Raw genomic sequence first — 12,796 nt, 5'->3', positions numbered from 1 at the left:
TCCCAGAGAACAGTCCTGTCCAACGAATCGAAGGCAACCGTGATATCAAGAAACACTACGATTGTTGGCCTGTGATAAGTATGACGGTGTTCTAACAGTTGGCGGAGGGTGAAGATATGATCAATACATCCTCGATTAGAATGAAAACCAGCCTGCTCCTCGCAAGTCAATCTTTCACGGGTTTTGAACAACCTACAAAGTATAACGGAAGCCAATGGTTTGGACGGAATCGGAAGTAGACTTATCTCCCTATAGTTGATGCAGAAACGACGTGAACCCTTTTTAAAAATTGAGAAAACTATCGACTCATTCCATAATGTTGGGACACTAACTGCCAGACCTTTGTAAACAATGTTGTCAGTTCCTTAACCAGAAAGTTACCATCTTTAAAAAGGGCCGGAGGTAAGTCATCTGGGCCCGGTGATTTGTAGCTCTTCAAAAGTTGGAGTTCCTTGCGGACTTCCGCCTCGTTAGGTGGGTCAGTTGTCGCAGGCCGTGGAGGGCAGGACAGTCTGGTCGATGTTATCGGGTCAGCAGACCAGTTGAACTGCTCTTCGAAAAATTCTGCCCATCGTCCATGTTGTTGATTGGCATCCCATCATCTTCAAAAATTGTTTCAATCACACCAGAAATCGTGTTGCCAGTGACTCGGATGAGTTGGAAGAGCTTCCTTAGTTATTATATACAGCTGCTGCTTCCAACTCATTGGCATGCTCCGACTATTAGGCTCTTCAGTCCTTACACAAGCTTCGTTTGTGGTCAAACTCGCGGTCACCCGGAGAAGACCGAGGGGCTTCAATGAGTTTTAAAGTGCCTAAAGAAACCCAGTGCTTATGGGCGGGTTGTTTCACAAATCCGCAAGCGACTTTATTCGCCATTATCATGGCGTCATGCAATTACAACCAATGTTCAACTATACTTCTCGGTGGAATGGTAGCTAGTCTTGAGCCTAGCTAGGTTTGATATTTAGTTGCAACATAAGATGCAACCAATTTGCTGACATCGATTTGTTTGGGACGATGAACTTGTTGGCCACTGAAACGCAATGTAAGATTAGGGCATGATCATAATCCAGATAGGTACTTTAAGAGAATCGTCAATATTGTACACAACCATGCCAGTAGTAGCTGATCGCGATATGATCAACCTGAGTCCACGTTTGAGATGCAGAGAGAGGACGCCAGATGGCACATCGAAGATGACTGTGTTGGAAGTTAGTTCCAGTCAGAAACAGGTTATGGTCTGCGCACATTTGCAGTAGGCGGTCCCCGTTATCTGGCTTGCGACCTACAAGTCCCCATTGACCACCTAAACTATATATATATTTTTTAGCTTGTGTTCGTATTTTGTTTCCTCAATGCCGTTCTACAGTTCCCAAAAAATAAACTTTTTAAAATTTCTTTTTTCTGTATTATGAGTCTAGACCGGAACTCTTTTACTTTTGTTATAAATGTTTTCTCTCTAAAAAGTTGAAAACTATTTAATGCGTTATCTTCATAATATTTTCGTCTGATTGACATTTCCTGATGATATGCAACATTTTAATGGGTTATGGAACACTGTGACTACAAAATTAGCAATTGTGTAATAACTCAAATCATTAACCATACATTTCATTCCTATAGGTATGCGTGTGTGTATGCGCTAATTGTTTGATAGTAAATATCATCTCGATTTCTAATGGATCACTGGTGGAATATATAGTATCAATTATCCAACTGCTCTATGACTACTTTTTCTGTTTTCAGAAGACCATTTGAATATTTAAATGAATTATTATGATGACTTGAACAGACAGTACAATAGTTGTTGGTTATCAGTCAACTGAAGTCTAATATTCAACCATCCTCGGTATGTATAAATTGATGGTTGAATGGTAGACTTGTTAATTATCCGTTTTTGAATTCACTTGGCATCGTGTACTTGGATATTCTCATTAATGTTTAGGTTACAATTGACCAGTCTTTTATTGGCATATTGGCGTATTGCCTTAATTCAAAAGCATTATAAGCAAAGACGAATAGTGGCTAGCAGTGAAATCCAGCTAGCTAAGTAGATAACGCGATGGCGTTTGAAGCAAACGGTACTGGGTTTGAGTCCCAGGGTGAATATCAACTATAAGATGCAGGTACATCCACTTGACGAGTCCCAAGTAGGACGGAACGCGCGTCCTGGATTCCATTGCTAGCTACTATCCATCTTTGCTTATCCATTTTTGAGTTATTTTAAGCGCAATCTATATGTTCATTATACTTTTAAGTGGAGTGTAGTCCATTAGATTCTAGTAATATTAACTAAGTTATTGAAAATCTGTTGTCAGTTGGACTTTTTTCAAACAATATTTTCAGTTGCAAATACTTTTCTCTAATATCAGTTTGATTAATTTTTTTACAGGTGGAATAAAGTTCTGCTTTCACTTAGTAATAATAAGTTTTACACATTTTACCCAACCCTAGGTTCTTTTTTTGTTTCTGTTGATGCAAAAGATGATAGATATAGTTAACTTCATATTTTTTCGAGCAATTATTAAGTCTATATTTTTGTTGAAGCTTTATTTTCATGTATAACTCACGACTTCTTTCTCACCAATATTAACGGTAGAAACATGAAAACTTCCCCCATGAAATTTAGCGTCCTAATATCATATTAAAGCATTAATCTTTATAAGTCCAGGTTTCTGTTTTAAACTATATAACTATTTCAGTGGTAGCTCACTGATGAGCATCAAAGAATAATCTCAGCTGTTTCATAAACACATGTACCTGGATGATGGCTTTCGTCGTTCTCTAAGTTTCCGCCCCATACAATAGAACTGCCTTGACATTTGTATTGAAAATTCTAACTTTGGTGTTGGTTTACAGTTGGTTTGAGTTCCAGATGTTCTTCACTTGTAGATATGCTGCTCTTGCTTTGCCGATCCGCGCCTTCACATCTGCATCAGATCCACCCTGTTCATCAATGATGCTGCCCAGATATGTAAAGGTTTTTACATCTTCCAAATCTTCTCCGTCAAGTGTGATTCGATTGTTGCATGTTGTTGTTGCTTTTCCCTTTGTGTATGTTGAGACCTACTACTGCTGCGTCACTGGTCGTCTTCTACATTTGTTGTTGCGTGTGCGATAGAAGAGCCAGATCATCTGCGAAGTCTAGATTGTCCAGCTGCATCCTAGCCGTCCACTGTATTCCATGCTTCCCCTCAGATGTTGACGTCTTCATGATCCAGTCGATCACCAGGAGAAAGAGAAAGGGTGAGAGTAAACAGCCTTGCCTGACACCGGTCTTTACTTCGAACGACTTTGTCAACTCTCCTCCATGTAAGACTTTGCAGTTTAATCCATCATATGAATTTTGTATGATATTGACTATCTTCTGAGGCACGCCGTAGTATCGAAGAAGCCTCCACAGTGTTGTCCTGTCCATGCTGTCAAATTCTTTCTTGTAGTCAATGAAGTTGATATAGAGCAATGAATTCCACTCAATTGATTGTTCCACAATGATTCGTGGTGTTGCGATTTGGTCTTTACACAATCGATCCCTACGTAATCGATCCTGTTGGTCTCGACGTTGTGCGTCTACGGACTCCATATTGTTTAACAATACCCTGTTGAAGACTTCCTGGTATTGAAAAAAGAGTGATTCCTCTATAGCTCTCACACTTGCTGAGATCGCCTTTGTTTGGAATCTTGATCAGGTGTCCTTCTTTCCAGTCTGTTGGTACTTGTTCTTCATTCAAAATCTTGCTGGAAAGAACGTTCATTACCTTTGCAGTTACTGCTACATCTGCTTTCAGTGCCTCTGCTGGAACGTTGTCTGGTCCCGCTGCTTTGCCGCTCTTGATTTGTCTGATGGCTATGTTGATATCTTCAATTGTTTTTTGACCAACAAAGTGTATTTGTCAGTTCATGCTTTATTAGAGCCATCGAGTACGTATACCATTCAACACTATTTTGAGAAACGTTATGTTTCAGTTATCTATGCTAAATTTATACAACCATAATTACCTTGAAATCATGGGGAAGTCTATTCTCTAACGTTGCGTTTAGCCGTTTTTTCATAATTAAGAACGTGTACTTTACTCACTGTTCTGGTTAAGAAGAAACATATCCTAAATCTTAATTTATTGCAATTAAAAATTGATAATCTGATGTGCATAAATTTTGCGACAGTATTTCCCACCAGATTATCATCATCATACTGAAACAAAATTCTTGTATAAACCTGTTTGTCAGCAATTATTCAAGTTGATATTCCATTCAATATCCTAATGTCACAGCGTTGTTTTTTGTTGATAATTTTCAAAAGTTGAATGTAAAATTATGAAATTTTATCCAACACTGTTCAAAGTAACATTATTTTTTATCAAACTTCGACATGCTATTGTACAATGATTATACAACGCTTCAAATGAACAATGTAAACGAAATATGGCTTTACGAAATTCATAAATTTATTTCTCACCATCCATATGTATGCCTGAATGAATATTATGAATTCGCAGCTGGAGTCAGTTCACTTATTTCAGTCGCGTTCTGATCCAGACCTCATAATTTATCGTAAATTAAAATTTGTTGTACATAGAACGTAGTGAAATCACAAAAACTCCCCAAGTTATTTTGAACCAATGAAACAATACAGTTTTTCTTTTGTTATTGGTATTTTACTTCAAATAGAATTTCAATGTTTGTCAGAAGTTTTTTAGCTATTCATGGATTTCACGAATCGACTATGACTATTATGACGATCAATAAAATGATGTATGTTTAATGCTACCTACATATTACGTTTTCTGTCTATAAACCATTCTATTTTAAATGAATATAAAAATCTAATTATATATCTTTCGTCATATTTCTAAAATCTCTTCTCCGTTTGTATACTTTTGATCAGTAATGCGACGAGGTTGTCCAAATGATTGCAGTAATCGTGGTGTGTGTGATGGTGGTGTTTGCGATTGTGTGAATGGATTCAAAGGTCCAGATTGTTCAATAGGTAAGCGCAACTATATATCAATTCGTTTTTTTCCAATACTGTTAAATAGTGTTCATGTTTCCATGTTTGATGACAATAATATGGATGTTTTAAAATCTTAACCCATTTATCGAAATTCCATAATTTTTTATCCTTAATGCGGTAAAAAATGATGCTGAACTACAAAATTTTATTATTTCTCATATTTATATATAAATATTAGAATTGCTTTAACTTTCAATCAGTCTTCAAACATAATCTTTTGTTCTTTGGATATAATTTTTTTATTTACTCACATTTTAAGCAACAAAATAAACCAGATATCTTGTTGGTTTTATCGACTGATAGATGGTTTTCCTGTTTTTATCACAACTGAATACTTACTTTATCCGCTTTATAATGTTAAGCTACTTAATAATGTTTAGAAGTAGTGATGTGTATTTAACGCACGGTTATTTTCAAGTTAATCAGGGTGACTCGTGTAATAACACAAAACCAACATGAATAAACTTTTTCTCAATGACTTTTATCACTGACTGTTATCAATAGTTAGAGAACTAGATGGCTATCTCTCCATAGTTTTAATGCTCTCTGATTTTCAGTGACTATTTGAGCAGCTAATCCCTGATTAAAGCTATCTTAAAAATAAAAAAAAAACTTTTGAATTCTTGTCTTCCAAAGGTCTGTATGTGGCTTCCGACCGGCAGAATGAAGTTCATAAATCTTAAGCTATTCGCTTAACTCTGTTTACATTTTTATGTGTTTACTACGTACCTCTATTAATTTGGTTTAAACTATTTACCGTTGGTTACAAATAGTCATTATCATTAAAACATGTTTTCATTTGTTCTGGTGATTAATTTTTTCCTAATGACCTTTGTGTCTAGTGTCTAGAATTTCGATTAAAAACATTTTGTATTTATCTTTCAACCTGATGTGTATTTATACATTTATCTCATTATTTTTATTGATAAAAATCTAATAACAATCACTATAGCTGAGTTACCAAAAGTTTGCAGTGGGCATGGTGATTACGCATCTGGTGCTTGTCGATGTTATCCTGAATGGAAAGGTCAAGAGTGTCAGACATTATGGTCTGAATGTGAAGATCCTACCTGTTCAGGTAATGGTCGTTGTGTTGTTGGTGAATGTCAGTGTTATGAAGGTTATGCTGGAAATTTGTGCCAGACACGTAAGTCATTTTAATTAATTAATAACTATACTTGTGTTATCGTTGCTCATTAATTTATATTTAACTGATTGGATGTAATTATGTTTAATGACTTCTGTTTATTTTCATTTACCATATATGTTAATTACTTAGTTAACTGTTTAATCTATTTACAACAACAACTCCTACTACCATTAAATAAACGGAACCTATTGATGTAATTGTTTTTTTCTAATTTGTAATTTTATAAATTCTCTGCACACTACGACTATTATTTTCACTTAACTGTCTGTCGATTGTACGTGTATATTTTTACATGCATTGAGTTTTTTTATATCCATTCATTTATACTTTTCTATTGCACACCTATATGCACACACAGACACTCGTCAATGAGCATGTAAGAGTTGCTGGCAAAACTTATAATTATGCTGGATGGCATCAATATAAAATAATAAAATCGAAATATAATTACATAGTAAGTGAAAAAAGAAAGCGTTAGTGATTAGTTTGGAGAGGATTTCCACTGTTAATGATGAATAGTCAGTCAGTCAGCTACAACGTAGGACCAGGCACATATGTGCATCGGTCCAGGTTGCCAAACCGCATCAGCACAACAAGATGAACACCGGATTCATAGCAGTGGTTAGGTCAAAGGTGGTAATATATAAGAGAAAGATTGCATATAGAGATATAGTACAGGAAGAAAGAATTGGTTCGTAGAAAGAAAGATATGAAGTGATTTTAATCTCTTAGTTTAAGGGAAGACAGGGAGTGTATACACCGACGCCATTGTGATCGATTCTGATGATGAATAATGAAAGCATGACTAAGTAGCTCCTTTGTTCGAATGCTTCTCTAATTAAACCTAGAATATCTAATTTGTACGACGTCAAACGCCGTTAGTATCGAATTAAATTCCTTGTCTTCTGTAATTTCAGTTACCTTCTTTTTGAATTGATTCATTTCAAAAACATTGGTTGCTAATTAAAGCATCAATATGATTATAAGCGTTCAAAAAAATTTTTGCATGAAAAAAATTACACATGGAGAGTTAGTTTTCTATTGTGAAAATTAGAATAACACATAAGCGAACAATTGTTTTCAATTAGATCGTCATCAGGCTTTACTCTAATATACATGAATATTTATACAAAATTTTTTAAACTAATCAAGGCAATTCGGGTCAATAATCAAAATGAAATAGAATAATTCTCTACACATAATAGGTAAAAGTACAAGTTGATAGTAGTAGGAAGACAGGTGAACTGATAATAGTGAGAATAATAAAATACAATAACAAAACTCTTATTAATAGTTAAACGTTGGAAATAGAAGGTCAAACAAACATGGGTAAATAGACTAGGAATAGTAATCACAAAACATTAAAATCATTACGTAATAAGATGTGTGTAAATAATCAGATAGTGAAGAATACAAACGGCAAGAGGCGGAAAATTACAAACAAATAATGGATGTGAAAATAAGGTTAACGATAACAAAAATAGAATAAAATAAATAATGATAATAATAAAAAAACTTTAAAAAAGATTCGTTAGTTAAGTTATAACTGGCCATGGAAGGGATAGGGGGGTCGCGTATTTCTTCTGTACACATAAATTGGGGTTATATGTACGAATTCCAATGGCTTCAGCTATATGTAAGAGGCGTGAACGAACTCCGTTGGGAAATGATGGAGGTATACGATAGATAACTCGAAATGATTTCGATTTATGCACAGCATGAACGCTATCAATGAGATGTGCCAAGATAGAACTGCGAATAGATTTTATCTGGCCCTTCATGTACCAAGTTGGTAGATGTTCACTCATTCGTTGGTTAAGTTGCCTGGTAGTACGCCCTATATAGCTATCTCCACAGGAGCAGCTGAATTTGTAAATGCACATAGAAGAGGCCAACTCAGGTAACTTATCCTTCGTTTGAGTAGACATCGCTGGTCGACAAGAGAAGGTCAACGCAAGATTGGCTGCGTAGAATGTCTTCGTGATTACTTTAGGTAACCTACATTTCAGAGTGTCACTAGCCACATCCCCGTTGAATTGCACTTTAATGTATAAAGGTTTCTTACGAACAGTCGAAATCTCCCACTTCTTTATTATGCCATACATGTACTTCTTAATGAAAGCACTGGGGTAGCCGATCTCGGTCAGTGAGTTGTTGATAAATTCAAGCTCCTGACTTAGAGTATCTACTGTACAGATCTTTTTTGCTCTGCTAGTGAGACACCTGACCAAATCTCTCTTGTAACGGATAGGTGTGAAACTGAAGAAGTGAGTATATTGGCATGAAGAGGGGTTTCTTCCATACACGCTTCTACTTAATGTGCCGTCACTTCGTCGGCTTAGTGTGACGTCAAGGAAGTTCAGCTTCTTATCACGCTCGCTTTCACCAGTGAAAGTGATCGCTGGGTGAACACTGTTGAACTGTTCTAGGAGTTCCTCCTTACTGGTGTTTTGATCTACGATAATGAAGGTGTTAACGTAGCGGCAATATAAATCAAGTTTCTTAATAGTCTCATTCAGAGGTCCATTTTCTAGCTTTGCTAGGAAGAGGTCAGCTAAAATCGGGCCTAGAGGCGAGCCCATGGCTATCCTGTCTATTTGTCTATAATAAGTATTGCTGAAGACAAAGTGTACATTCAGCGTGCATCTTAAGAGCATTTCCTTTAGACTATCGTTAGGCAAGCCAATGTTGATTTGTTTTTCTGATATTCTGATATATAAATATTCATATTAGAGTAAAGCCTGATGACAATCTAATTGAAAACAATTGTTCGCTTATATGTGTTGTTCTAGTTAGTTTTCTCTTCAACTTTATTGATTTATGAATATTAGAGATCGTCTTATGCTTTCCATTATTTATCAGTTAAGTCGTATGAGTTTTAACTAGCCAAGTAATTATATATCTACATGGCCTTAAAGGCAAGCGATAAATATCATAGCAAGAGAGCGATGAACCAATAAACATAAAATAATTTAGGCAGCTACGAAAAATACCTACTATACGGAATTATAGTCATCAATTCAAAATAAATAAATAAAAAACTAATAAGTAAAGAAAACAGATTACAAAGATTAAATCATCACCAAAAGTATATCGTACATAAGATGAGTGACCAATAATTCTGTGTTCCATATTCCATGCTTTAATCAACTCATGGATCTTTATACTGATGAACATCAATAGCAGGGAAGTTTGATAGAATGACAGTACTTGAATAGGTACATATTAATGAATGAACATGGATATTTCATACTAATTTTAACTAGTCGATTTATTGGTCAAATGTTTCCAGTTACTATCATCTTTATAATTTGTTGTAACGGGTGGACTGCAGGTTAGATGGGCAGCGTATTTATCGATCACATCAGTGACACGTAAAACACGTAAGGACGACCTAGAGTCCCGATTGGTCCCGCTTCCCTGTCTAGCCCAGCCAGTTGAGTCTAGAACGCAAGTCACAGCCTCTGAGTTATGAATCGTTATATTTCAAACACACTCTGTTTATATACCAACCAACCAGACCACATTGTACCACAAAATAGAAAACAACATTTGTACAATATTTGACAGGTGAAATGAATATCGACCAATGGAAATGTCCATTTAACGTCCAAGGTCACCATTAGACTTAACACGATAATTATTGGTATATTCCTCTGTATCCCTAACATAATTGTACATCTTGTTCGTGGAATTATTCCCTTTTACCTACGTAATTTGATTGTTCTTTCCTGTTTTATGCCACAATAATATATTAGTTATATTAACTGCGCGAATTGTTTATATTTGTCTAGGCATTGTTTTCTTCATCAAACAACAAAACCCCACCAGAACGTCCATTTTTTCTAATCGCTATTATATTTGACCTGGTTCCTAGCCACTACCTACCTGGGTTTTCACTGTTGGCCTGTGTATAAACAGAGTTCTAGAGGTGGCCAAACCAAAATATGGCATGAGTCCGTGAATTTGTTAACTGTTGACCTGAGTCATTTTAGTACTCGTCCACCATCTAGTTGAATTCAGTGCGATAATCACCATCACCGGTTGTAGACCTTAGGTGATATGGTCGCCTCCGCAAAGTCGTATTCTTGCTCTATTTCCTCCCAAATTTCCAGTTTCAAAATTATTTCATACCTTTATTCCCTCATTACATTCCTTTTTTTCGGATGGTATCCTCTATGTTTTGTATGTTTTACTACCACTAATGTTACTTTTATTTCAACCACTTTGCTACTTATCTTGTTGATTTTACCTTGCTGAACTGATATGGTATTAAGACTTTGGTTGATGCACTATTGTTCCAAGTCCTGCTTCAAATACAACAGATCGAAAATATTTGGATCCTATTCAAATATTCAACATAGGCTAATGAACTTAAGAAGTAGTTGAACAAATAAAAGCAACTTTTATCTTTATAATCACCTAACCTTATGAACATTTCTGCCTGGTTTATCGAAGATGGTGTCCGCATATATAAGGTTTATAATTTTCTCGTATGAACCGATAAGTACTGGCTTCGAGTCTCAGTGTGAAAATCGATAATACGATCCAAGTATAGCCTACTGAAAATCCCTAATAAGATGAAACACGCATCGTAGATCCCACTGTTAACCATCCTGTCTTGTTTGTTATTTTTCATGACACTTCGGTTGTTTGAGATTTGTTTAACGAAATATCACTTATTACAATGAAAATAATTTCTGATTTGATTAGAACTTATTTTATTAGTTTCCCCATATGCTCAACCATGAAATTCTAACATCAACACTTTTTCCATAAATTACCATTTTATGTATGTATTTATTTTTTGATACAATAAATTGTAAATCAAATTAGATGAAGTAGGAGTTTTCAGTTCCTACTAGTACTACTACTAGATTTCTTCAGGGCCTAAACCCAGCATTACATTAGGAAAATTAAATTTTAAAAAACAACAAAATAATAAAGTCGGCATACATGTAATGTAGAAAGAAATAAGAAGCAGAAATAAGTAGTTGTTTCTATGTTTGCATATCAAAGTGAGAAATAGATAGAGATAGGCGGACATCGGATACCAAAAGAAAGCAAATGAAACAGTTGAAATTATTCGCGTTTGCAAATATATCTAACACATGAAAAAGGTTTAAAACAAATGCTTTTGGCCTCTTTTTTAACCGTCTCGTTTATAAAGTTATTCTTTTTTCATCCTTGTAGTTTGGATGTATTGAATTTATTACAGTTTTGTTAGGTTCTTTGACGTCGTAATCGGGTGTTGATACTGTGGCACGATGTGGTTAAGTAATCATTGCTCACAAACACGCACTGACTGTAAATGACCAGTTGAATTAAATGAAAACACTGAACAATCGATCAAATAATAATAATATTTTTGCACTGACGTGATTGAACTTTTTTTGCCTAGGTTCCACAGAACGCATTAAAAAACCCATTTTAAGTTTTATTTTCATTTCATATTATTTATCGGATTCAGGAACGTGTATCTCTTTCAATTGTTCTGGTCACGGAGTTTGCATGAATGGAAATTGTCGATGCTTCAATGGTTGGTCTGGTATCGGTTGTGAGCTACCTGTACCTAATCATTTAATAAATTCTGAACTAATTCATCCGTCTAATGGAGCATCTACCTCTGGTAACACGGGTAATGGAAATAATGATAATAATAATAATAATAAAATGTTTAACCGATTAATGATGAAGTCACTGTCTTCTCCTTCTTCATCGTCTGTACGAGCGATGGGATTATCATCCGCACCTGTTAGGTTGTTGTTGGATGCAGCATCAGAACAAGGTAAATTTGTTTCTATGAATATTTCAAATCTTATTTATTCCTGTTAATTATGTCATACTTTATTTTCTGTCAGTTCTTTCTTCTTATTCCTATTTCGTCTCTCCATTTGATCAAACTACCAACAACAAAAAATAATGGGATGCTCTAGTTGTTTATGTAACTTAAATAAATAATTTTTACCTCAGTAAAATCGATTTGGTGTAATGTAAACTTATCTGTGTGATTTAATCAAGTTAGAAATCCTTAGCTTTAGATAGAAAGGTTATATTTCGTAGTTTTAAAAGTAATATGCTTGAATATCTTAGTATTTATTTGAGTCGTTTAATATTATTATTACAGACGACGTATATGTTCAGGTAACCAGCACTCTATTTATCTAGTATTTAATCACTCGAATTTTAACCAGTGTTTTGAATCATGTTCTTATTACTTTTAATAGTGACCTCATAACAAGTGATCAGTAAAAGCTTCATATACAAACATATGTTGTATTGCAGCTTGAAATATGATTGCTAAGGAAATAATCATTTATAGCACGTTAGTTCATCTAATGTAAGCGAATGTTACACGCAATGTTTGTCAATATATGTTAACTGATAAATTTAAGAAAATTTGTTGTAACTATAAATTATATATAGCAAAATATTTTTCGTCTTCTTAATAACTCGCAAATACAATGAAATGGAAGTCGTAAAGTTAACTGATAGTTACTGTCAAATACAACGAATATCTTAAGCTGTTTACAAAATCACCCTGTATTGTGTATGAGCAACACGAGCAAAAAACGTTAGATGATTGAACCTAAATTTCAACTTATAACGTCATGAAACCATTACTCGTAAGAA

At 34.8% G+C, this 12,796-nt stretch overlaps 1 protein-coding gene across 1 annotated transcript in view; it reads left to right on the top strand.

Moving 5' to 3' along the window:
* Nucleotides 1-12,796, top strand: part of TENM2 (Teneurin-2) — a 152,594-nt gene that overhangs the window by 85,301 nt on the left and 54,497 nt on the right. The window contains exons 8-10 of the mRNA XM_051210976.1: nt 4,888-4,989; nt 5,966-6,160; nt 11,634-11,951. Coding sequence (XP_051071001.1) covers nt 4,888-4,989; nt 5,966-6,160; nt 11,634-11,951 — 615 coding nt within the window. The remainder of the gene's footprint in view (nt 1-4,887; nt 4,990-5,965; nt 6,161-11,633; nt 11,952-12,796) is intronic.

This window comes from Schistosoma haematobium, chromosome ZW (assembly GCF_000699445.3).
Source record: "Schistosoma haematobium chromosome ZW, whole genome shotgun sequence".
In the NCBI taxonomy this organism is placed as follows: Eukaryota; Metazoa; Platyhelminthes; class Trematoda; order Strigeidida; family Schistosomatidae; genus Schistosoma; species Schistosoma haematobium.
Note: the sequence above shows the minus strand (reverse complement) of the source record. Positions and strands in the feature narration are given on the sequence as shown.